This window comes from Mobula hypostoma, chromosome X1 (genome assembly GCF_963921235.1).
Source record: "Mobula hypostoma chromosome X1, sMobHyp1.1, whole genome shotgun sequence".
Lineage (NCBI taxonomy): Eukaryota > Metazoa > Chordata > Chondrichthyes > Myliobatiformes > Myliobatidae > Mobula > Mobula hypostoma.
In genome coordinates, this window is record NC_086128.1 from 34,852,568 (window position 1) to 34,875,422 (window position 22,855).

Here is a 22,855-nt window from a genome sequence, read left to right on the forward strand (position 1 = left end):
ATCACTAGATCGACGCCTTAACCACTTGGCCAGGCGCCAGTGTTGTCTAATGAACCAGATTTGATTAGGGTAAAGGAACCCTTAGGGGACAGTGATCATAACATGATAGACTTCACCATGCAATTTGAGAGGGAGAAGCTAAAGTAGATGTATCAGTATTACAGTGCAGTAAAGGGAATTACAGAGGCATGAGAGAGTAACTGGCCAAAGTTGATTGGAAGGGGACATTAGTAGGGATGGAGTTTCTGGGAGCAATCCAGAAGGTACAGGACAGATACACTCCAGAGAAGTAGTAGTATTCTAAAGGCAGGATGACACAACCGTGGCTGACAAGGGTAGTCAAAGCCCACATAAAAGCAAAAGACAGGACATTCAACAGAACAAAAATCAGTGGGAAGTTAGATGATTGGGAAACTTTTAAAAACCAACAGAAGGCAACTAAAAATAATCATGGGGGGGTGCGAGATGAAATATGAACGTAAGCTAGCCAATAATTTCAAAGAAGATACCAAGATTTTGTCAGATTGTAAACAGTAAAAGAGAGGCAACAGTAGATATCAGACTGCAGGAAAAAGAAGCCCAAGAGATAATAATGGGGACAAGGAAATAGCGGACAAACTAAATAAGAATTTTGCATCTGTCTTCGCTCTGCAGTATGCTGGAAGTTCAAGTGTATCAAGCGGCAGAAGTGAGTGTAGTTGCTATTACTAAGGAGAAGGTGCTTGGGAGAATAAAAGGTCTGAAAGTAATAAATCAGCCATGATGGAATGGCAGAGCAGGATCGATGGGCCGAGTGGCTTAATTTTGTCTTGTACCATATAGTCTACTGTATAATACAGGACTACTTTATGTTGTAGTAATACATCACATTAAGCATGCGCTATTAGGTGCATATTGATCTGTACGTGTGTGTTCTGTTTGTTTTCAGCTAGTAAAGAACCCTGTTAACATAGCTCCAGTCTCCAGTTTCGCTGTCTTATTAATTGGGCAAGAGGTTCAATGTATAGTGCAAAGAGGAGAGAGTAAATTGAGCATCCCTGTCTAGTTCCTCTCTCTGAAATAAAAGAGTCAGAGAGGTCCCCATTTATCTTAATTCGAGCTGTAGGGCCGTCATATAAAGTCTGGATTACCTTAATAAACTTTTCCTGAAAGCTGAACCTTCCTAACACTTTATATAGGAATACCCATCTAACCGAATCAAAAGCTTTCTCAGCATCTAATCCCACTACCATTGTCTCTGTCCCATCTTTAGTAACCTGTTCTAGTATGTGTAAGGTTCTCCTTATGTTGTCCTGAGTTTGTCTTTGCTGGATGAACCCAGTCTGGTCTATGTGGATGAGGCCAGGTTGAAGCTTTTCCAGTCTATGAGCTAATATAGATATAAATAATTTATAATCCAAATTAAGGACACTGGTTGGCCAGTAATTACCGCATTCTAGTTTATCTTTACCCTCTTTAGGAATAACTGAGATAATCGCCTCTCTAGAGGAAGGTGGAATTTCTCCTCTCTGTAACATCCTTTATTACTTAAAGGTGTTAAGTAATAATGGAACTAACTGACTTCAGCGATTTGTACCACTCTGAGGTAAACCCATCAGAACCTGGAGACTTTCCGGCCTTTAATCTAAAGATGGCCACGTTCAGTTCTTTGGCAGCTACTGGTTCTAAGAGGCATTCATTTTGTAAAAAAAATAAAATTTAAAAAAAAATCTGTGAGTTTGGGTAGTTCTAAAGAATTCAGAAAAGTGTCTATATGGGGCTCATCGGAGGCCTGGGGTTGAGAGTGTAGCTCTCGATAATGTTTCAAAACTCTCTTGAATTTTCCCTATTGTACTCTCAACAAGTTGTTTTTGGATTCTTTATTTTATGAATTGTATTGTCCTGCTTGTTGTTTACGTAACTTATATGCTAATAATCTCGCTGATTTACCTCCTACTTCATAATTCTTTTGTCTCAGGTAAAGAAAATTTCTTTGAGTTTCCAGTGTGTAAATATCATCAATTTCACTTTGCAATTTCTTAATTTCTTGTTTTAAATTAGAATTAATTTTGTTGCTATCTACGACTTGAAGTTGTTTTAATTTTCCTTGAAGGTCTGCTAATTTTTGAGCTTTAAATTTTTTCATGTGAGTGGTAATGGAAATAATTTTTCCTCTCAGTACAGCTTTCAATGTATCCCATAAGATCACTGGTGATGTTTCTCCCGTGTCATTAAGGTCTAGGTATTCTTTGATTTCTCCCCTTAATCTCTCCATTACTTTCGAGTCATTGAGTATATGTGAATTTAACCTCCAGAGTGTTTTCCTCGTTTTCCTTTCCAGAATTAGAGACATAGAATCTGGGCCATGGTCCAACAAATGAATTGTTGCAATGTTACACTCTTTTATCCTGAATCTATCTATGTTAAATATATTTTAAAAAAGTCTATCCTTGAATAGGCTGAATGAGGGAAAGAGTAATATGTATAGTCTTTACTCATGGGGTGTAATTCCCTCCACACATCTATTATTCCCAATTCCTCCGACAATGATTTCATTTTCCTAGTCAGAGGTTTGTTCTGAATAACTGTTCCTGAAGAATCTAATGCAGGGTTTAACCTAATATTAAAATCCCCTCCACAGATTACTACCCCTTAAGAGCTGGTCATTAGGTCAAAAACATGTCTATAGAATGACCATTCACTACCTGGTGGAGCATAAACATTCAACCATGTTATTTCAGTACCTTCTATTCTTCCTGTAATCTTTACAAATTGTCCATCCTTGTCTTTAGTCTCTGAAATATGTTCATAGTTAAAGCACTTGATATTAAAGTAGCTACTCCTCTTTTGTGGCTCAGTTTATTTGATGAATAAAATATATTCTTATAGCCCATTCTTTTTTAATTGTGCATGTTTGGATTGGTTCATGTGCACTTCCTGAAGGAAAGCTATTTGTGCCCTCTCTTTTTTCAATTTAGACATAATCTTTTCTTTTTCAATATTTTTATTAATTTCTACATAGAAGAATACAGAGTACAAGATATATATAGGTTAAAAAAAGATAAAATAATACCAAACACATTATATTTGAATCACACTTACAATCTCATTACCCTATATTCATGTAATTAAATTAAATCGTAATATGGAAATATGATCATCTATTACATAAAAAAAACTAAGCCCACTACCAAGATCAAAGCTGTTTGGTAAAGAAAGAAAAAAGGAAAAAAAACCCTTATCATATAGTGAAATGTTATTAGCCAACATCTGTACTTTAACAACAAATCAAAGGTTTTGAAAATAGTTAAAAAATGGTCCCCACAATGTTTGAAAGTTTTGACTAGATTCAGAAATTGAACAACGAATCTTCTCTAAATTTAAGCATGACATAACATCACGTAACCATTGAGCGTGAGTAGATGGAACAATATCCTTCCATTTAAGCAAGAGCGCCCTCCTAGCTAGAAGAGAAATAAAAGCCAAAATGTGCAAGTCAGATGTCTCCAAAATAATATCTTTTCCTCCTACAATACCAAATAAGGCAGTCAAAGGGTTAGGCTTAAAATTTACTTTGAAAAGTACAGAGAAAATTTGGAATACTTCCTTCCAGTATTTTTCAAGACTCGGGCAATGTCCAAGACATATGAATTAGTGAAGCTTCTCCATTGTTACATCTATCACAAAAGGGAGATATATCCGAATAAAATCGAGATAGCGTATCCTTGGTCATGTGGGCCCTATGGACCACTTTAAATTGTAGGAGTGAGTGGCGGGCACATAACGATGAAGTGTTAACCAACTTAAAAATTTCATTCCAAGTTTCCTCAGAAATTGATGTCTGTAAAGCTTGTTCCCAGAGATTCTTAATTTTGTCTAAAGGAGTATTTCTCATTCCCAGCAACATGCCATAAATATTGGATATTGAACCATTATGAAAAGATTTCAAATTAGAAATTACATCTAATAAGTTCTTATCGGGACTTTTTGGAAATGTATGTAATTGAGATCACAGGAAGTCAATAATTTGTAGATATCGGAAAAAATGGGTTTTTGGTAAGCTATATTTAGCTGACAATTGCTCAAACGAAAAGAGACTTCCTCCAACAAACAAATCCTGGAAGCACTTAATACCCAATCTATCCCATTCTTTAAAAACTAGATCGGTTATAAAAGGTTTTAAAAAAAATTAGAAAAACTGGGACTTGAAGGAGAAAATCTCAATATACCAAAGTATTTTCTAAATTGTGTCCAGATCCTCTAAGTATGTTTAACTACCAAATTGTCAGTTAGTTTACTTAAAGATAAAGGAAATGAAGATCCAAGAAGAGAAATGATATAAAATTTATTAACAGAGTTAGCTTCTAAAGAAACTCATACCAGACAGTCCTCACGGTTAATATAATATGACCAAAATGTAAGATTTCATATATTGACTGCCTAGTAATAAAACCTAAAATCTGGTAAAGCTAAACCTCCATTCTTTTTAGCTTTTTGAAGATGAACTTTACTAAATCAAGAATGTTTGTTTTTCCATATGTTAGAAGATAGAATAGAATCAAGAGAAGCAAAAAAGGATTTAGGAATAAAAATGGGTAAGGCCTGAAAAAGGTATATAAATTTAGGTAAGATATTCATTTCAACAGAATTAATTCGGCCAATCAACGACAACGAGAGGGGCGACCAATTTGATAATACCCTTTTTACATAATTCAGTAGGGTAAGAAAATTTTCTTTAAGTAGGTGTTTATAATTCTTCGTAATTGTTACACCCAAGTAGGTAAATTGATTTCTTACAATTTTAAAAGCAAGGTTAGTATTAATTGATACCAATTTATTCAAAGGAAAAAGTTCACTCTTATGTAAGTTCAGTTTATATCCTGAAAACTGGCTGAAACAGGAGAGTAAAGAAAGCGCAGGAGGTAACGAAGTCTCGACATTAGAAATAAAAAGCAATAGGTCATCAGCATAGAGCGAAACTTTGTGGGTAATACCTCTCCTTAAAATACTGGTGATATCACTAGATTCTCGAAAAGCAATGGCCAAGGGTTCTAAGGCCAGATCAAAGAGCTCAAAGGACAGCCTTGTCTGGTTCCACGTTGAAGTTTAAATGGTTTGGAATTCTGAAAATTAGTAAGAACCCAATTTAGACATAATCTTATTTCTCTTAATTGGATTCAAAACCCCATTAACATTATAAGAAATTATTTTTTACAGGTTCAGTTTGCATTTTTCTCTAGTAGAAAACACTCTCCTTTTCTAAACAAACAATAAGTAATCCCTTCTCAACAATAAACCAGAACACAAAACCAAACCCTAGGCATTTTTGAACACGTAGAACATTTGAAATTTTTCCCCGACTTCCAACAGTGAGGCCTGAGCACTGACCTGCCTCAGCTCAGAGGGATAACCTTTATCTTCACCCTGTGTTAGAGGGCCCTCCGCAGTGTGAACAATCATGGAGAATTCACTCTTTTTTATGTCTCGACCATATTGTTATCATTCAAGTTATTCCATCTAGTTTATTTTCAGTTACCAGCTTTAATTTTACCTTTAAGTCCGATTTACTCTTTTCAGTCATTTCTCTTAATTAATCTATACTCTCTGTACATTCACGTCTGAATATTTGCAGCTTTTCCTTGTAGCTTGACACTCTGGTTCACATGGAGCATCCTCGCCACACTGGCTGCCATAACCACCGCCGAATCTTCTCCAGTAGCGACTCCGGTTGGGTGATAACCTTTTACGGGTAGTCCCCAGTCTGCCAGGTCCGATGTTGCCTCCTCCACTGTAGCATAGGTTTTTGTTCCTTCGTCGTAAAAGACTCTTAGTTGAGCTGGATACAAGGTCTGGAATCTGATGTTGTTTTCCTTCAGGACCCTCCGTGCTTCCGCATATTCCTTCTGTCTGGCAAGGATCCCCGGTGCGTAATCGTGGTCAAAGCTGATTTTACAATTGCTCCACATGAAACCTTTCTTTTGCCATGCCAGTTTAAGCACCTCTTCCTTCATTCTGTAGCTGAGAAATCTGACTAGAATCGATCTGGGCTGGGCGCCTGCCGGAAACTGAGGCTCTAAGGCCCGGTGGGACCTTTCTATCTGTAGGTCTTTTGCATCTGGTACGTCAAGGTTCTCTCTAAGCAGCTTCTCCACGAAGGGAATCGCCGATCCGAGTTTACCTTCAGCTCCTTTCGTAACTCCGTAGATCCTCACATTTTCCCTTCTTGAGCGGCCTTCTTGGTCTATTAGCTTCCACTGGAGCTGCTCTTGTAGCTTTAGCATTTCTGCTATTAATTCCTCTGCGTTTTGCAGCTCTTCTCAGTCCCTACAATCCTCGATTCGGCTTCATCTAATCTCAAATTAGTTTTTACTATTTCTCCTTTAATATCTTCCAGTTGTTTGGTGTTATCTTGTCGGAAATCACAAAACTCTTTAAGATTCAAAGTCAGGTTTACCGACTCTTCCTCATTATCTCCATCCTGGCTAGCCGTGGGGAAGCTAGCCCCCTTGTGTTGCTGCGACTCGTATTATTCACCATTCTGAGCGGACTTTTTCTATCTTTTCTTTCTTTCTTTTTCAATCTTTTCATTAATTTTCCAAAATTATAAACAGAACAACAACATTGATACAGAGAGATTGGAATAATCTTATTGTTGATAAACATGTACAAAAAAGATTTCAAATAGTACAGGTGTAATAGACTTCCAAACTCTTAATATAGTTAATCATAGAGAAAAAAAAGAAATAAAAAGAAAAGAACCCCCCCCACAAAAAAGCTAAATACTATACCCAAAAAAAAAGCAAATGGAACAAAACAAGGCGGGACCAATACCTTAAATTGAATACATTCAATAATGTCATCAACTCCACTCCTCTATTCATATATTTTAAGTTAATAAGGAGGATTCAGAAAGGTCAAATTACATCATATGAAAATGTTGAATAAATGGTTTCCAAGTCTCTTCAAATTTAACTGAAGGATCAAAAATGTCACTTCTGATTTTTTTCTAAACTTAAACATGATATAGTTTGGGAAAACCACTGAAATGTGGTAGGAGGGTTAGTCTCCTTCCAGTTCAATAAAATAGATCTTCTGGCCATTAAAGTAACAAATGTGATCATCCGACAGGCTGAAGAGGATAAAAATCTATGTTCTGTCATTGGTAAACCAAAAATTGCCGTAATAGGATGGGGTTGCAAGTCAAAACGCAAAACTGTTGAGATAATATCAAAAATATCTTTCCAGAATTTTTCCAAAAGAGGGCAGGACCAAAACATATGAGTTAAGGAAGCCACCTCAGAGTGACATCTGTCACAAATAGGGTTTATATGGGAATAAAAACGGGCTAATTTATCTTCAGACATATGGGCCTTATGCACTACTTTAAATTGTATTAGCGTATGTTTGGCACATATAAAGGAAGAACTAACTAATTGAAAAATTTTATCCCATTTCTCTATAGGTAGGCAAAGTTGAAGTTCCCTTTCCCATTCATTTTTAATTTTATCAGATATACCTGGCTGTAATTTCATAATTATATCATAAATAGATGCTATTAATCCCTTCTGAAATGGATTTAAACCTAAAATTTTATCAATGATATCAGTAGGGTGTGAAATCGGGGGGACTTTTTATTCTTATTTAGACGTCATCCTTGTCCCTTTAGTTGATATAGTTATACAATACTAAATATTCGTCTAATTTCAGCTTTGGGGCAGTTTACATTCTTTTTTGTCGAGAGACCTTTCCCTACACTGCCATTCCCTTGGTGACCCGGAAGCGGAAGGAGCTGTAAGAAGAACTTCTAATACACCTGTGTAATTAATGTCACATTGGTTGCCTGTCCATTCTTCTGGGTATGGTCTTTCATTGATTCTATTGGGTTTCTTGGATTTACTGTTTATACCCGCAAGAAAATGAATCTCAGCATTGCATATGGTGACATATACTGTATGTTCTTTGATAAATTTACTTTGACCTCTCCATGAGATCCAAGATTTAATAAAAACACAAGTTTTTTTGGATTAGAAACTCCATCATTCCTCAAGGGAAAACAAAGTATCTGAAGGCCAACATCCAACAGAAACCTGCAACTAGCGAAGAGTTGATGGAGGGAAAAAGCACAAGAGGTCCTCAGCAACTTGCTGATAATGCACTGTCAGGATGCACTTTAGTGTGAGCCAAGAATTTAAACAAATTAATCAAGGACATCGAGACAATGACTAGGAATGAACACCTCTTCAACCATGCTTTCATTCTTGGTGTGAGCACCCTTTACATGCCCACATGACACTAAAATATCCAGTCGGGCTCAGCACCACCCCTGGCCATATGGTAAAATAAGAAACAGCAAGGTTTAAGGAGCTGACAGTATCCATGCTTCGGTTTTGACAAAGAGCACTTCAGACACAAGTCCACAACCTGGTCTCCACAAATAAGCAGGACATGCCTGGTTATCTCAGTTACCATAATGCTGATCATCCAAGAAAGGAGACAAATCTGATTGCAGTAACTACAAAGGGTTCTCTGATCTGTCTTCTGCAAGGAAACTCATCACCATTGTGCTTATCAATTGCCTCTTTCATGCTGCCACAGAGCTGCAGCCTGAAACATGATGCTGATTCTGTCTATCTTTAAGCAAGATGGAAAAACAGCATCAACTAGTATAACGGTCTTCTTTGGACCTCAAACAACTTTGATTCATTCTAACATTAAAGAAGAACAATTAGTTAAATATCTTTCTCAAATCTGTGCTCTTGAGAAATTCACCACCATTTTCCATCTCCTCCTCTACAGGACCAGGGAAACATTTTAGCCTATGTTGCCCCTATTTCAAATTCAGATCAGTCCAATTTCAGTCATTGATTTATAGTAGTAGATGACACAAGTTCCAAGTCCACTTGCATTCCTTCACAGGAGCATAACTCAAATCAGGCCTTGCATTTAGAGTCCACAGGAAAAGATGGCTTTCTACTAACCAGCCTCACTAAACAATATCGTACCCTGACAGAGATCCACAACTAGACCCTGAAGTTTGTGAACTGCTTCCAAAACTCAGGAGCCAACTCTCAAAGGCAGTCAGTGTACCAGTACTGCCTTCAATACTACTGGCACACATAGCCTACCAGATAGCAGTGCTTCCCTACCCTTCTGCATAGTTCTGAAACATGAATTACACAAAGTACTGTAGTATTAGTGATATCGCCACATTATCCTCCAAAGCCACTGAGAGGATAAGTAAACCAAATGTCAACATTCTCTTGCAAGCCAACGCCCCCAAGCACCAACGCCCTATTTAAAACCTGGAGATAAGTTGGCTCTGGCCAGCAGGCCACATTATTCTCATGGCTGACACCAAACTCCAGAAAGAGTTAAGGCACCTTCAAGTTCCCTCACATTCACGATTACCAGGTAGATGGAGGAAAGGAAAGTGAGTTTTTTTTTAAAACGTAAAAAGTTCAACATCCTCTTCTTGCACACACAGCTCTAACTGCAGCAATACTCGCGATGGAATTGAACCTAACTCTATTTGTCAGAAGCAGCCAGAAACTCAACACACACAGGACTGCATAAATGTAATTCAAATTAGCAGTGTCACTCATACATTTTAACTTCCATCTCCAGTTTCCACTTCTTTTTAGCAAAACAGCCAGAATAGTACAAAACATGGAAAATGTTTGTACTTGGTGACATACAAGTAGAAATTTTACTCAAGGTGAAGAATTTTTGGAATTCTTTCCCTGGAAGGAAGTAGAGACTCGGTTATTGAGTTCAATCAAAACAAAAGTTGATATGAAGGCATATGGACCACGAGGAAAAATGATGCTGAAGAGATGAGATGACTAGCAGAACATTCTCCAAGCATCAGATGCCTTATTCTGAGTGCTATTCTCTATATTCTTGATTTTAAAATATTTCAATTGGAGAAATATAAATGGAACAAACATTCTAACATAGTATTTACTATATATTTCTAGTGTATTATTTACTATAGCTATTACATTATCATGTTCAATGACCTTCAGCATTTCTAAGCATTCTGTATTCACTCTTCAGAAATGAAACACTTACGAATTCCAGGTATACTCTCTATGGGTATCTGCCGAACTCCTTCCTTGAAGCAGGTAAGGCCTGGGTAAACCTTTCGGATTTGTGCCTGCTTTCGCTCAATCAGCTTCTTTATGATCTGAAAATGAAGTAAAAATGGATTACTTCAATAGAATAAATATTAGATATTTTGTACTAGTTCATTTTTGAACAACTTATTAGACCATAAGAGCATAAGACAAAGGAGAAGTAGGCCATTCGGCCCATCGAGTCTGCTCCGCCATTTTATCATGAGCTGATCCATTCTCCTATTTAGTCCCACTCCCCCGCCTTCTCACCATAACCTTTGATGCCCTGGCTACTCAGATACCTATCAATTTCTGCCTTAAATACACCCAATGACTTGGCCTCCACTGCTGCCCGTGGCAACAAATTTCATAGATTCACCGCCCTCTGACTAAAAAAATTTCTTCGCATTTCTGTTCTGAATGGGCACCCTTCAATCCTTAAGTCATGCCCTTTCGTACTAGACTCCCCCATCATGGGAAACAACTTTGCCACATCCACTCTGTCCATGCCTTTCAACATTCGAAATGTTTCTATGAGGTCTCCCCTCATTCTTCTAAGCTCCAAGGAATACAGTCCAAGAGCGGACAAATGTTCCTCATATGTTAACCTTCTCATTCCCGGAATCATTCTAGTGAATCTTCTCTGTACCCTCTCCAACGTCAGCACATCCTTAAATAAGGAGACCAAAACTGCCCACAGTACTCCAAGTGAGGTCTCACCAGCGCCTTATAGAGCCTCAACATCACATCCCTGCTCCTATACTCTATTCCTCTAGAAATGAATGCCAACATTGCATTCGCCTTCTTCACTACTGACTCAAACTGCAGGTTAACTTTAATGGTATCCTGTACGAGGACTCCCAAGTCCCGTTGCATCTCAGAACTTTGAATTCTTTCCCCATTTAAATAATAATCTGCACATTTATTTTTTCTGCCAAAGTACATAACCATACACTTTCCAACATTGTACTTCATTTGCCACTTCTCTGCCCATTCTTCCAATCCATCCAAGTCTCTCTGCAGACTCTCCATTTCCTCAGCACTACAGGCCCCTCCACCTATCTTCGTATCGTCAGCAAACTTAGCCACAAAGCCATCTATTCCATAATCCAAATCGTTGATGTACAATGTAAAAAGAAGCGGCCCCAACACTGACCCCTGTGGAACACCACTAGTAACTGGCAGCCAACCAGAATAGGATCCCTTTATTCCCACTTTCTGTTTCCTGCCAATCAGCCAACGCTCTATCCACGTATGTAACTTTCCCGTAATTCCATGGGCTCTTATCTTGTTAAGTAGCCTCATGTGTGGCACTTTGTCAAAGGCCTTCTGAAAATCCAAATATACAACATCCACTGCATCTCCCTTGTCTAGCATACTGGTAATTTCCTCAAAAAATTGTAATAGGTTTGTCAGGCAGAATTTTCCTTTAAGGAATCCATGCTGAGTTCTGCCTATCTTGTCATATGCCTCCAGGTACTCTGTAACCTCATCCTTGACAATCGCCAACCATAAATGTCTTCCACATTCAGTGACTGCCCAGTATGTATAGTATCTTGTTGCTATGGAACTATCATTTGACTGGAACGCAATTCATTTTTAACTGGTCTGTACGGTATTAGTTAGGAGCTACTATCTTAATCAGTGTATGTTGACATGATCACTTTCATGGGTCAACTAGAAGTACTTTCACCTGAGAAGAAAGCACATGGGTTCAAGCCCCACTCCAAATTGAGCACAGAATTCACTGCCTACATTCCACATAGTATTGACAGAGTATTATTGGTGCCTGATGAGACATTAAGCATTAAAAACATGTCTACTTTCTCAGGAAGATATAGAAGAACCAAAGGCTCCATATTAAAGAAGAACAGGAAAGTTTCCCAATGCCCTAGCTAATTTTTAATCTTCAAGTCACCCAAATATAATTACTAAAGCAGATTATCTGGGCCCAGTGGGTCAGGAATATTGGCTCCGCTATGCTCCCCCCCCCCTCAAACCCGACCTGTTGAACATATCATCTTCCTCTGCATTTTACAACAACTCCTACATTCTTTAACTCTGTTTTTCTTTGTCTAAGTTCTCGTTCTCCAATTCTCTCATTGATAGACAACCTGGTTTACAGGTTATCCCAAGTTTTATCTCATTAGAGACATTTCACCCTCCTTTGCCATCCCCGAAATTCAACAAGCTTCTATTTTCTCCTTCTCAGTTGAAATGAAGGGTCTTCAACCCAAAATATTAACCATGTTTCACTTCCCACTGACATGCTGAGTATGTCCAATATTTTCTGTTTCTTCTTCATTAATCTGGCCATTATCACATTGCAACATGTGGGTTTTTGATTAAAAGCTGACGTGCGAATTTACTATTTAAATAACAGATAATAATACATATGGAGATAAGTATATAAAGATTGCTAATTAGTATGATAAAAGTGAGAAGATGGGATTAGCATGGATGGGTACCCACTGCTCAGCATAGATGTAGTTAGCCAAAAGGCTTGCTTCCACACTGTGTGCCTCTTTCGCTCCAGGAATGATGAAAATAATAGAAATTTAAACCTGGAATTAGGTCTTTTTGGCCTTCTAAACTCCTTAGTCCTTAGATTATCTTGTATACCTATGCATTTAGATTTAAAATATTGAAATGACTCTTCCACCTAAATAAGGTTTTAGAATTTGATGACTATACCTCTTTCTGCTTCTTGATTATATGTGATAGCTCTGTATAGGGGATTCTGGGATTGAGTTCACATTCCATCAATGTTGCTCCCTCATAATCCTTGATGTACCCAACATAACGGCTTTTAGGAACTTTTATATCCTTTGAGAAACCCTGATACGAGAGAGGATAAACCACAAAAAGGAATTAGTCATTTATTTTTACAATCCTTGTATTTGGTCTTTAATTACATTTCTTTCTTTATTCTGTAAATGAAAGTATCGAGCCAAAGAGCAGTACCTGTTTTTTGAAGTAGCCAATAGCATACTCATCTGCATAGGTCAGGAAGTGTAATATATTGTGCTTAATGTGGTATTCTTTCAGATGATTCATCAGATGAGTCCCATAACCCTGGAGTGAAATAATATTTGATATTTTATAATATACCGTGCATTTATTGGTGCTTCATTATAGGAACATAACATTCAAAGAAAATACTCAAGGTAAATGTGATAGAAGAGTTTAAACTTCTGTTTGGTACAAGGAACAGGTTCAAGGTCAAACTGTACCCTATAATTAAGGAAATCATTCAAAAGAACTCTGTATGGTAAGACAATAGATGAAACCAATAAAATCCATAGGGAAGACAGATAAGCAAAAAGCTTGCTCCAAGAGCCAAACTAAGAAGAGCTTTAAGAGGGAAAGAGAATATAGGACATTGGGAATATGAACTATTAAACATGTGGCACACACAAAATGCTGGAGGAACTCAGTAGGCCAGACACCATCTATGAAAAAGAGTACAAATGACATTTCAGGCCAAGAACCTTCAGCAGGACTGAAGAAAAAAAGCAGTTCAACACTAAGAAACTCAAGGGGATGCACCCTAACCACTGAGTGAGGGCTACTACCAATGACCAATAGTTTTTGCACCATGAGCAGTTTGGCACATGAGGAGGGAGTCGAGGTGGGTGAGGGAATGGTGGAGGGAGAGCATTGAGCATGATGCTGAAAGGAGAACGAGAGAGAGCTTGGTATCACCAGCATATATTTGGATGCATTGTCAAGAAGCTGTAGTAAGGAGATAAGGGGACATGGATTGGATTAGATTAGATTAGATTATGAGGACACTCAGTCCTCGTTTATCGTCCTTTAGAAATGCATGCATGCATTAAGAAATGATACAATGTTCCTCCAGAGTGATATCACAAAAAAAAACAGGACAAACCAAAGACTACCACTGACAAGACCACATAATTATAACATATAGTTACAGCAGTGCAAAGCAATACCATAATTTGATAAAGAGCAGACTATGGGAATGGTAAAAAAAAAAGTCTCAAAGTTCCGATTGACTCCTGATAGTCCCCGATAGCAGGCAGCAGAAGGGAGAAACCCTCTCTGCTATAAACCTCCAGGCACCGACAACTGTCGATGTATTGGAAGCACCCGACCATAGCTGACTCTGAGTTCGTCCAAAAACTTCGAGCCTCCAACCAGCCCTTCGACACCGAGCACCATCTCTGCCGAGCGCTTCGACCCCGTCCCAGCCACCGAGCAACAAGCCAAGCCGAGGATTCCAGGCCTTCCCCTCCGGAGATTTTGGATCACACAGTAACAGCGGCAGCGAAAAAGGCATTTCAGAAGTTTCTCCAGATGTTCCTCCGTTCTCTCACGTCTGACTCCATCAAATCAGGATTGTGCATGGCACCCTACTTGACAGATTACAGATATCATTCACCGGATTGGCCGCGCTAGCTGCGTTGCGCCACCATCTTCTCCTCCTCCAAAGGTAACAGTCCAGCGATGCATTTTCAATTATTAGTGGAGAACATTAGGTGAAGTTACACAAGAGCAGTCCTACTTAAATTGAAATAGAGGCATAGAACCACCAAACTCCACCCAAATATTGATGAATCATTATCAAATAGCAGTTTTTGATTTTGGTTAGGAATTGTGTTGTGGGAAGAGAGTCATTGGTATGTCAGCAAAGGCTTTCACAAATTTCTACAGATGTACCATGAAGAGCATTCTGACACCACTGCCTGGTATGGAGGCTCCAATGCATACGATTCCACGAGTCAGCAGAGGATTGTGGACTCAACCAGCACCATCACGGGAACAAGCTTCCTTCACTATCTAGCACATCTTCAAAAGGCAGAACCACTTCACACTTATCTGGGCTGAACTCCATCTACCACTTATCAGCCCAGTTTTGCATCCTATCAATGTCCCACTGTAACCTCTGACAGCCCTCCACACTATCGACAACACACCCAAACTTTGTGTCATCAGCAAATTTACTAACCCATCCCTCCTCTACATTGGTGAGACCCAAAGTAGATTGGGTGACTACTTCATCGAGTACCTTTGTTCCATCTGCCACAGAAGGTGGAATTTCCTGGTGGTCTCCCATTTCAATTCAACCTCCGAATCCCATTCTGACATGTCAGTCTGTGGCCTCCACTGCCACTACAATGGGCCACACTCAGTTTGGAAGGGTCACCTCATATTACTGACAGCATAAACATCGATTTCTCTATCTTATGGTAATTTCTTCTGATTCCCCATCTCTTTTTTTTCATTCCCTCTTCTGGGTCCCCTCCATCACTTCTCTTGCCCTCATCTTAACATCACCTCCCTGTGGTGCCTCCCCCTTTCTCCCATTGTTCACTGTCATCTCCGATCAGATTCCTTCTTCGACCCTTTAAATCTTCCACCTATTATCTTCTAGCTTCCTATTTCATTTCCCCCTCCCCCACCTACCCACCACCTTCCCCTATCCTGGTTTCACCTATCACCTGCCAGCTTGTACTCCTTCCACTCCCTCCACCTTATTTGGGCTTCGGCCCCCTTTCTTTCCCGTCCTGATGAGGGGTCCTGGCCTGAAACATTGAGTGTTTATTCCCCTTTATAAATGCTGCCTGATCTGCCGCTTACCTTCAGCATTTTGTGTGTGCTTCTCATGTACTCTTTGTTCTTTTGTCACTTACCGTCAATCCCCTAGTTCTTGACCCTGCCACAAGTGGGAATAGGAAAGGAAGGAAGGAATAAATTTAAAACACTAACTCTAAAACAGCATCTATATAATGCTGCAATGATCATCAATTGGGAAAGACTTCAAAGAGAACTGAACTGCAGGATATCCACATTGAAGGCAACATGGGCCAGTCAAAGGTTTTATAAAAATTTAGAGTGTTCAGTGCAGACTTGTGATGGTAAAGAACCAGGTCCCAAAAATATAAATCTGGGTCTGGGTTTGTGTCAGAGGGCAAAATGCAAAAGAATAAATTCACTTAAACTTGACCACTTCCAATTATAATAGAGAGGATGAGGTGGGAGGCTGATTCCCTTGCAGAAAGTGAAAAGTACTATAACGCTGTCTGCCTGCATTTTGAAAATCCATCCACAGTGGTGCTAGAAAGTTTGTGAACCCTGGAGCATTTTCTCCATTTCTACATAAATATGACTTAAAATGTGATCAGATCTTCATGCAAGTCTTAGAACTAGATAAAGAGAACCCAATTAAGTAACTCAAAAAACATTATAGTTGCTCATTTGTTTACTGAGATAAGTGATCCAATATTGCATGTATTATTTGGAAAAAGTATGTGAACCTTTGCTTTCAGTAACTGGTGTGACCCCCTTGTACAGCAGTAACTTCAACCAAACATCTCCGGTAACTGTTAATCAGTCCTGCACATCGGCTTGGAGGAACTTTAGGCCATTCTTCCTTAAAAAAACTGCTTCAACTCAGATGTTGGTGGGCTTCCTTGCATGAACTGCTTGTTTCAGGTCCTTCTACAACATTTCTATAGGATAAAGGTCAGGACTTTGACTTGACCATTCCAAACACAAATTTTCTTACAAAGAAACATAGAAAACCTACAGCACAATACAGGCCCTGCGGCCCACAAAGCTGTGCCGATCATGTCCCTACCTTAGAAATTACTAGGGTTACCTATAGCCCTCTACTTTCCTAAGCACCTGTGTCCGCTTGTGGCAACCATTTCAGCCCTGGGAAAAAGCCTCTGACTATCCACATGATCAATGCCTCTCATCATCTTATACACCTCTGTCAGGTCACCTCTCATCCTCCGTCGCTCCAAGGAGAAAAGACGGAGTTCACTTAACCTGTTTTCATAAGGCGTGCTCCCCAATCCAGGCAACATCCTTGTACATCTCCTCTGCACCCTTTCTATGGTTTCCACATCCTTCCTGTAGTAAGGCGACCAGAACTGAGCACAGTACTCCAAGTGGGGTCTGACCAGGGTCCTATATAGCTGCAACATTACCTCTCGGCTCCTAAATTCAATTCCACAATTAATGAAGGCCAACAGACCGTATGCCTTCTTAACCACAGAGTCAACCTGTGCAGCTGCTTTGAGCGTCCTATGGACTCGGACCCCAAGATCCCTCTGATCCTCCACACTTACCATTAATACTATATTCTGCCATCATATTTGACCTACCAAAATGAACCACCTCACACTTATCTGGGTTGAACTCCATCTGCCATTTCTCAGCCCAGTTTTGTATCCTATCAATGTCCCGCTGTAACCTCTGACAGCCCTCCACACTATCCACAACACCTCCAACGTTTGTGTCATCAGCAAACTTACTAACCCATCCCTCCACTTCTTCATCCAGGTCATTTCTAAAAATCACTAAGAGTAAGGGTCCCAGAACAGATCCCTGAGGCACACCACTGGTCATCCACCTCCATGCAGAATATGACCCGTCTACAACCACTCTTTGCCTTCTGTGGGCAAGCCAGTTCTGGATTCACAAAGCAAGGTCCCCTTGGATCCCATGCCTCCTTACTTTCTCAATAAGCCTGCGATGGGGTACCTTATCAAATGCCTTGCCGAAATTCATATACACTGCATCTACTCCTCTTCCTTCATCAATGTGTTTAGTCACATCCTCAAAAAATTCAATCAGGCTCATAAGGCACGACCTCCCCTTGACAACTCCATGCTGACTATTCTTAATCATATTATACCTCTTCAGATGTTCATAAATCCTGCCTCTCAGGATCTTCTCCATCAACTTACCAACCACTGAAGTAAGACTCACTGGTCTATAATTTCCTGGGTTATCTCTACCCCCTTTCTTGAATAAAGGAACAACATCTGCAATTCTCCAATCCTCCGGAACCTGTCCTGTCCCCAATGATGATTCAAAGATCATGGCCAGAGGGTCAGCAATCTCCTCTCTCACCTCTCACAGTAGCCTGGGGTACATCTCATCCAGTCCCAGCGACTTATCCAACTTGATGCTTTCCAAAAGCTCCAGCACATCCTCTTTCTTAATATCTACATGCTCAAGCTTTTCAGTCCACTGCAAGTCATCACTACAATCACCAAGATCCTTTTCCATAGTGAATACTGAAGTATTCATTAAGTACCTCTGCTATTTTCTCTGGTTCCATACACACTTTCCCACTGTCACACTTGATAGGTCCTATTCTTCACGTCTTATCCTCTTGCTCTTCACATACTTGTAGAATGCCTTGGGGTTTTCCTTAATCCTGCCCGCCAAGGCCTTCTCATGGCCCCTTCTGGCTCTCCCAAGTTTCCTTCTTAAGGTCCTTCCTGTTAGCTTTTAATCTTCTAGATCTCTAACATTACCTAGCTCTCTGAACTTTTTGTAAGCTTTTCTTTTCTTCTTGACTAGATTTATTACAGCCTTTGTACACCATGGTTCTTGTACCCTACCATAACTTCCCTGTCTCATTGGAACATACCTATGCAGAACTCCACAGAAATATCCCCTGAATACTTGCCACATTTCTTCCGTACTTTTCCCTGAGAACATCTGTTCCCAATTTAAGCTTCCAATTTCCTGCCTGACAGCCTCATAATTCCCCTTACTCCAATTAAACACTTTTCTAACTTGTCTGTTCCTATCTCTCTCCAATGCTATTTGTAAAGGAGATAGAATTATCATCACCATCTCCAAAATGTTCTCCCACTGAGAGATCCGACACCTGACCAGGTTCATTTCCCAATACCAAATCAAGTACAGTCTCTCTTCTTGTAGGCTTATCTACATATTGTGTCTTTTTAAACCATTCTGTTGTTGATTTATTCATGTCTTTTGGATCATTGTTATGTTGCATTATCCAACTTTTGTTAAGCTTCAGGTGATGGACTGCTACCCTGACATTCTCCTGTAAAATATCCATATAGAATTTTGAATTCATTGTTCCCTCACGACTGCATGCTGTCCAGGCCCTGAGGTAGCAAAGCAGCCCCAAACCATGATGCTCTTTCCACCATGCTTCACAGTTGGGATGAGGTTTTGGTGTTGGTGTGCAGTTCCCCGTTTCCTCCAATCATAGCAATGTGCATTTCTGCCAGAGTTCAACTTTTGTCTCATCTGTCCACAGAACAATGTCCCAGAAGCATTGTAGAACATCAAGGTAGTCTTTTGAAAACTTGAGATGTGCTGCAATGTTTTTTTTTGAGAACAGTAGCTTCCTCCGTGGTGTCCTTCCATGAACACCATTCTTGTTTTTCTTATAATAGACACATGAACAGAGACTTTAGCAAGTGCTAGAGATTTCTGCAGGTCTTTTGATGTTACCCTTGGGTTCTTTTTCACCTCCTTCAGCATTGCACGTTGTGCTCTTGGTGCCCACTCCTAGGTAGAGTAGCAACAGTACTGAGTTTCCTCCACTTACACACAATTTCCCTTACTGTGGACTGATGAACACTCACATCTTTAGAAATGCTTCTGTAGCCTTTTCCAGCTTCATGCATCTCTACAATTCTTCTTCTCCTCTGAAAGTTGTTTTAATTGAGGCATGGTGCACATAAACAGATCTTTCTTGAGAAGAACAGGCTCTGTCAATAACCTGACTTTGTGTCTCCTTTTTTATAGGGCAGAGCATCTCTACAACCCACACCTCCAATCTCATCTCATTGATTGTAAACCTGACTCCAAATAGCTTTTTGTAGAAGGCATTACCCCGAAGGTTCACATACTTATTCCAACAAATACATACAATATTGGATCATTTTCTCAATCAATAAATGAACAAGTATAAATTTTTTGTGTTATTTATTTAATTGGGTTCTCTTTATCTAGCTTTAGGACTTGCATGAAGATCTGATCATATTTTAGGTCATATTTATAAAGAAATAGAGAAAATTCTACAGGGCACACAAACTTTCTAGCGCCACTATATTTAACTCACTTTGACTGTGTTTCCAAACCAGAGGGCGCCGAACTCCTGACAGCAAGATTGGGTCAACCTATAATCTACAGCACTACTTATTGACCAGGATACATTAGAGTATTTCCTTCAGGTCCGACAAGCTAACCAATAAACACCATACCTCAATTCCAATCAAGACATAACTACCCTTGAAATTAGAGCCCATTTATCTCTCTCACTCCCCCATGATGTCCAACAACTTTCCTAGGTTGCAACTTTGTGAAGCAAGTTCCCCACCAGAGAAGGCTCTTTACTCCACTACTTTAGTTAACAACATACCTCAAGGAGGTTATTTTAATTATAAACAGATTAGCAAAGGGCGACACACACAAAATGCAGGCCAGATGGCATTCATAGGAAGAAGCACAGTCCACGTTTTGGGCCGAGACCCTTCGTCAGGAAAGGGCAACAATTAAGTTTAGGAGGCTGAAACCCTTAAAACAAGTTTTACATATTTTTCTGCTGACTATAAATGGGAGAAAAAGTGCCTCATAAAGAATTAATTGCAAGTCTGCCCAGATTTAAAATAACATAAGGTTGACAAAAAATTCTATGTCAAGTCCTGACTTTAACCTTTAAGTTTCATCTCTGTACATGTTCATAACAGCAACGCTGCTGAGTTCTGCATGTGATTAAAATTCACAGATACACTCTCCAGGGAATTATCTCTTACCTTCACCTGCTCATTGGAAGTGACAGCACAAAAGACGATTTCAGTGAATCCTTGGGTGGGAAACATTCTGAAGCATATCCCTCCAATGACTCGACCATCCTTAATGAGTGCCAATGTCTTGTGCTTTCTGCAATAAAGTATGATTTTGTGACATAATCGGAACAGAGTTTGGAAAGTCTTTAAACGCACAAAACTGTAGCACCTTTGAAAAGTGTTCATCCCCCTTTGCTTGGTACTTAGTTGAACCACTTCTCGCAGCTACTACAGCTAGTAGTCTTTGCACAACATGATGGAGCAAGATTTGCCCATTCCTCCTTGAAAAATTGATGAAGCTGTGCAGGTTAGTTGGGGAATTTTGGTGGATAGCAATCTTGCGGTCTTGCCAGAGACGCTCAATCTTGTGAAGGTCAAAACTCTGACTGGGCCACTCAAGGACATCAATTTTCTTCATTTGAACCCACTCCATGGATACTCTGGCAGTGTGCTTTGGGTCATTGTCCTGCTGAAAGACAAACTTCCTCCCCAGTTTAAACTTTCTGGCAGAGGCTAACAGGTTTTTATCCAGGATCTCTCTGAATTTAGCAGCAATCATCTTCCCATCAATACTGAACAGATTTCCATTCCCTGCTACTGAAAAGCATACCAAAAGCATGATGCTACCTCCACCATGATTTACAGTAGGGATAGAATTACCTGGCTGAGGCACAGTATTAGATTTACATCACATGTACCGCTTAGTGTTGAGGCCAAATGTTCCACTTTAGTCCCTCTTTACAGCATCTTCTAAGTGACACTTTGAAAAGTCATTATGGACAAGGATATGCTTTTTTTAAGCTAGAGCTTCTTACTTGCCACTCTTCCATAAATATACCGTTTGTGCGAAGACTTAGAATGTGGAGCTATGAACTTCATCTCCAGTTGCAGTCACTGACTTCTGCAGCTCACTCAGTGTCTGTTGGTGTCACAGTATCCTCTCTTACATGTGCCATTCTTCTCCAGCGAATAAGTTAGAGGGGTGGCCTGACCTAGGCAGAGTGGCTATGGTTTCATATTTTTTTCAACAATGGATTGCACTGAGCTCCAAGGTATTTTCTGTGCCTTTGAGATGGCCTTGTACCCTTCCCCAGATTTGTGCTTCTCTATTATCATTTCCTTGACTTATCTTGAATGCTCTCTTGACTTCATTTTGATTTGGTCTGTTGAAAATCTACCATATTGTTGGACCCTACAGAGAGAGGGGGTATTTATTCTTATGAATTCATTGAAACAGGTGATCCTACAATTTTCTACATCAACAGATTGGGTGAGTTGGTAAGGTAATACTGTATATTGCATCTAAGAAAAGTTAGCAGAGTAATTACAAAGATGATGAATACTTTTACAGTCTGAATTTCATTTTTAATTTTTAGATTATTTTTGGGAAGAGTTCAGCTCCAACTTGTGCACATTTGACTGTTCAATTATAATGGGCCCTCTTTAGGTTTTTTCCTTTCTTTTCTTTACTAACCCTTTAGTTAAGATTTATAAATATAATTCCTTTAATCGTATGCAGTGTGCTGTCTGTTATTTCTTGGCACTGAGTTGTAACAGGGTAGCAAATTACACAGCATCCACAAACTGGGGTTTGAGGTGGAAGAGCTGAATCAATCTCACGGGTTTGGTGGGACTGGAGTATGTATTCCTTAGGCTTACGCAGCCAAGGAAACCAGGGAGGTATCGTCCTGGATCAATTTCATTGGATGCTGTGTGATTGCCCTGAGCATTGATCCAGTGGGTTGTGTGTTTAAGTCTGTGCTAAACTATTGTCAGATAAAGTGATTAAGATATGAGGTTATGGACGCTGCAGGGGTTGAGCAGTGGTGCAAAACCACGGGGCTACCAGTAATGAATGCGTGTGTATTCAGCGAGTACACATTTGCAGCCCTGGTGAATTGTTGATTAGGACTTTAAGTACCGTTAAAGCATTAGGGACAGTTACGATCATGGAGCGGAGGTTTGACAAAATGGCAGACAAAGACCTTGTTTTAGTTCAGGCTAGCACTGACATAACCAGCAGTGAAACTGCCTGGTACTATTGGGGCCCCAGGAGAGGGGGGGACCGTGGGCTATCCATACTGAGGAGAGAAGTGTAGATGAGAGTGCTGAATTGGAAGCTGAGTTTCCCATAGCTGGGGGCAGAGACTTTAAAGACAAGTTGTT

At 39.7% G+C, this 22,855-nt stretch overlaps 1 protein-coding gene across 3 annotated transcripts in view; it reads right to left on the reverse strand.

Annotated features, from left to right (window-relative positions):
• The window catches only part of kat2a (K(lysine) acetyltransferase 2A), a 67,870-nt gene that overhangs the window by 11,250 nt on the left and 33,765 nt on the right, over nucleotides 1-22,855 (reverse strand). For all 3 annotated transcript variants that reach the window (XM_063037167.1, XM_063037169.1, XM_063037168.1), the window contains exons 11-14: nucleotides 20,657-20,783; nucleotides 13,059-13,169; nucleotides 12,789-12,932; nucleotides 10,051-10,165 (exon numbers count right to left, since the gene is read on the reverse strand). In XM_063037167.1, coding sequence (XP_062893237.1) covers nucleotides 10,051-10,165; nucleotides 12,789-12,932; nucleotides 13,059-13,169; nucleotides 20,657-20,783 — 497 coding nt within the window. The remainder of the gene's footprint in view (nucleotides 1-10,050; nucleotides 10,166-12,788; nucleotides 12,933-13,058; nucleotides 13,170-20,656; nucleotides 20,784-22,855) is intronic.